Genomic DNA, 2,605 nt, shown 5'->3' on the forward strand with positions numbered 1-2,605 from the left:
GCTTCCAGATACTCCCCCCCTCCTCAAGCTGGAGGACAGAGACACAGAGGTGGTAAGAGTGCTGGGGGGATCCAGACATGAACTCCAGCTTCTCAACAAACCAGTCTCTCACCCCCTTCCAGCTACCCAACCCCCCACGAACCAGGTCCTAGTTCCCTGGCCTTCCTCCCAAATGTCCCTCTCCTCAGGGACTCCCAAAGGTATTCCTAGCCATATCCCAGCTCGCAGTTACCTGTCGTCCTGGCCCCAGACCAGGGGGGCTGTATCAGTTCTGGCTGCCACCGGCCCTCGTAGGGGGAGCCCCATCCTACACTTGGGGCCTGGCCACGCCAGCTGGGGCTGTGGGGGAAACCCTGGTTGTGGGGGAAGAGCAGTTAGGAGGCACCTGTAGCTCCAGAGGTGTGTTTGGGGTGGCATGACTGGAGAATAAGGGGTGGGGGGTAATGTCAGAAAAAGGAAGGATGGCTGTCCCTCTGGAGTGGCCGAATGCAATGTGAATCCAAGGGCAGAGATGGTGATATTTTTATTCCTCGTCACTCACAAGTGTGCTAAACGTCAGATAGAGGAGAGGCTGCACGGAGGGCAATTCTGAGAAAGGGACACATGGCAGAGACCCTGCGGGTGGCGGGAAGGGGGAAGAGGAGGGGCAGAGAGTCACAGATACCAAGAAAACCAGAGACACAAGAGAGAAGGCAAAATCGAGGTCGTGCTATGAAGGAAATAATGGGAGGAAAAGGAAGGAGAGGCGCAGGCCAACACACACAGAAATGGGAGGACAGACAAGGAAGAGAACTCCAGGGCAAACGCACAAACAGGGAGCCCAGAAGAGAAGCAAGAGGAGAGAAAATCCTAAACACGAAACTACCCTAAAATCCCCACACAGGGTCAGGTTCGGGGTCAGCCAGGGCGAAGTGGCCCGCCAGCTCCCACCAGGGCCACAACCCCCACACAGGGGCAGGGATTGCCAATGGGCAAAGTGCAAGGGCTGGAGGTACAGTCCAGGCCTGGGATCCGCAGGGCCTGTGGCCCCAAACCCCTCGCCCAGCCCCCAGCACTTCCTCCCCAGGATCCAGGACAATGGGCAGGGGAGGGCGGGGTCATCCTGCATCCATCCAGCCCGGGCTCCGGGTGGAGGAAGCCAGGATACCTGTCTTTATGGGGAAGAGAGGGTAACCCTGGGGTCTGTCTCCCTGAAAAGGGGGAGACGGGAAAGGGGCAGGCAGGTCTCGGCCTCTGCCTGAGGCTAATGCTATGGCCTCCACTGCCCTGGGGAAGGTGCCAGACTGGAGCCCAGGAATGTGGGTGATCGGGTGCCCACACCCTGGGAGGAGAGGCTGAGCAGCCTACGCCCACGGAGACAGGGTGGAGAGTGTGGAGAGAGGGATCCGGGATGCTGGGGCCCCTTCTGGGACCCTGAAGGGCCTCAAAGTGCTGTCATGTTGGCTGGGTCTCACCTCGCCGGCCTCGGGGGTGGGGGTGCAGAGTGAGAGGGCCGGTGTGTCCCGGGGCAGGAAGGGAGTAGCTGACATTAGAGGCTTTCTCAGGAAGAACAGCCCTGACCCCGGACCCTGACCACACTGGGGGGGACCTGCAATGGTGACGCCGAGGGGGCCAATGGAGCAGGGATCGGGACGGCACGGCTCGGGGATAGCGGGGGACAGGGCCAGGGGACAGGCAGGTCAGCCGGCTCAGCGTCAAGGCGCAGTGGGTGCAGGGAGGGGCCACGACTGGGGAGGGGGTGACCCACCCGAACCGGAGCCCAAGGACCACCTGGACCCAGCCCGCCCGGCAGATCTCACACAGGCCCGGACCCCGGCCTTCCTGGGAGGCCGTGCGGACCCGTCCTCCGGTCCAGCCAACCGACGGCGGCCCGGGCCTGGCACCCATCTGCACCCCCGCGGGACCCATAGCACATGACCCGGCTCTGCGGCCCGCCGGCCCTCCCGGGTCGCGCACCCGAGGACCCCGCGCCCGCCCCCCGGCCCGACACATTCCTCCGCGGGCGTCCCTCCCTCCCCTCCCCCAGCTCTCACTTGGCGGCGGCGGGGCTCCCGGAGCGGCGGGCACGGCGCACAGAGACAAACTTCCCGGGAAGCGGGAGACGCGAGCGGGGCGATCCGGGGCCGGTTCGGGGCTGCCCCCGCCCCTCGCCGGGTCCCCGGGCGGCGGGCGGCCGATTCACGCCCCGCGGGCGGCTGCAGAAGCGGCGCCAGCGGCCGGCGCCCGCGAGCTTGGGCGTGAACGAGGGGCGTGGAGCGGACGGGTGCGCGCTATCCGGGCTGGCGGTGGCGCGCCGCCTGAGCAGGGCCCGGGAGAGGACTGGAACGACTGTTATAGGGGCAATGCCCTCGGGACTGTGGGCCCACCAGGCGGGGATGGGGAGCCAAGTTACAGTCGCCGAAAGGCGAGCTGGACGCCGGGAGCCGGGAAGGTTATTAGCGCCTGAGGAGCCAGAGCGCTGGCGCTGTCCTTTAGGGGACCCATACCAGCCCACGCACGCGCACGCGGCGGGGGCGCGCTCGGCAGCGGGACCTCTCGCCGGGCCCCGCTCAGGAGGTGGCTCTGCGCAACGCCCCGCCCCGGCGCGCGGTGCGGACGGCTCCTC

General features: G+C 66.1%; 1 protein-coding gene across 1 annotated transcript in view; it reads left to right on the plus strand.

Moving 5' to 3' along the window:
• The first annotated feature begins 1,543 nt into the window (after positions 1-1,543).
• Positions 1,544-2,605, plus strand: part of INCA1 (inhibitor of CDK, cyclin A1 interacting protein 1) — a 7,884-nt gene continuing 6,822 nt past the window's right edge. Inside the window, exon 1 of the mRNA XM_014468089.2 lies at positions 1,544-1,678. Within this exon, the coding sequence (XP_014323575.1) occupies positions 1,594-1,678 (85 nt within the window). The 5' untranslated portion in view covers positions 1,544-1,593. The remainder of the gene's footprint in view (positions 1,679-2,605) is intronic.

This window comes from Myotis lucifugus, unplaced genomic scaffold (assembly GCF_000147115.1).
Source record: "Myotis lucifugus unplaced genomic scaffold, Myoluc2.0 scaffold_426, whole genome shotgun sequence".
Taxonomy (NCBI): domain Eukaryota; kingdom Metazoa; phylum Chordata; class Mammalia; order Chiroptera; family Vespertilionidae; genus Myotis; species Myotis lucifugus.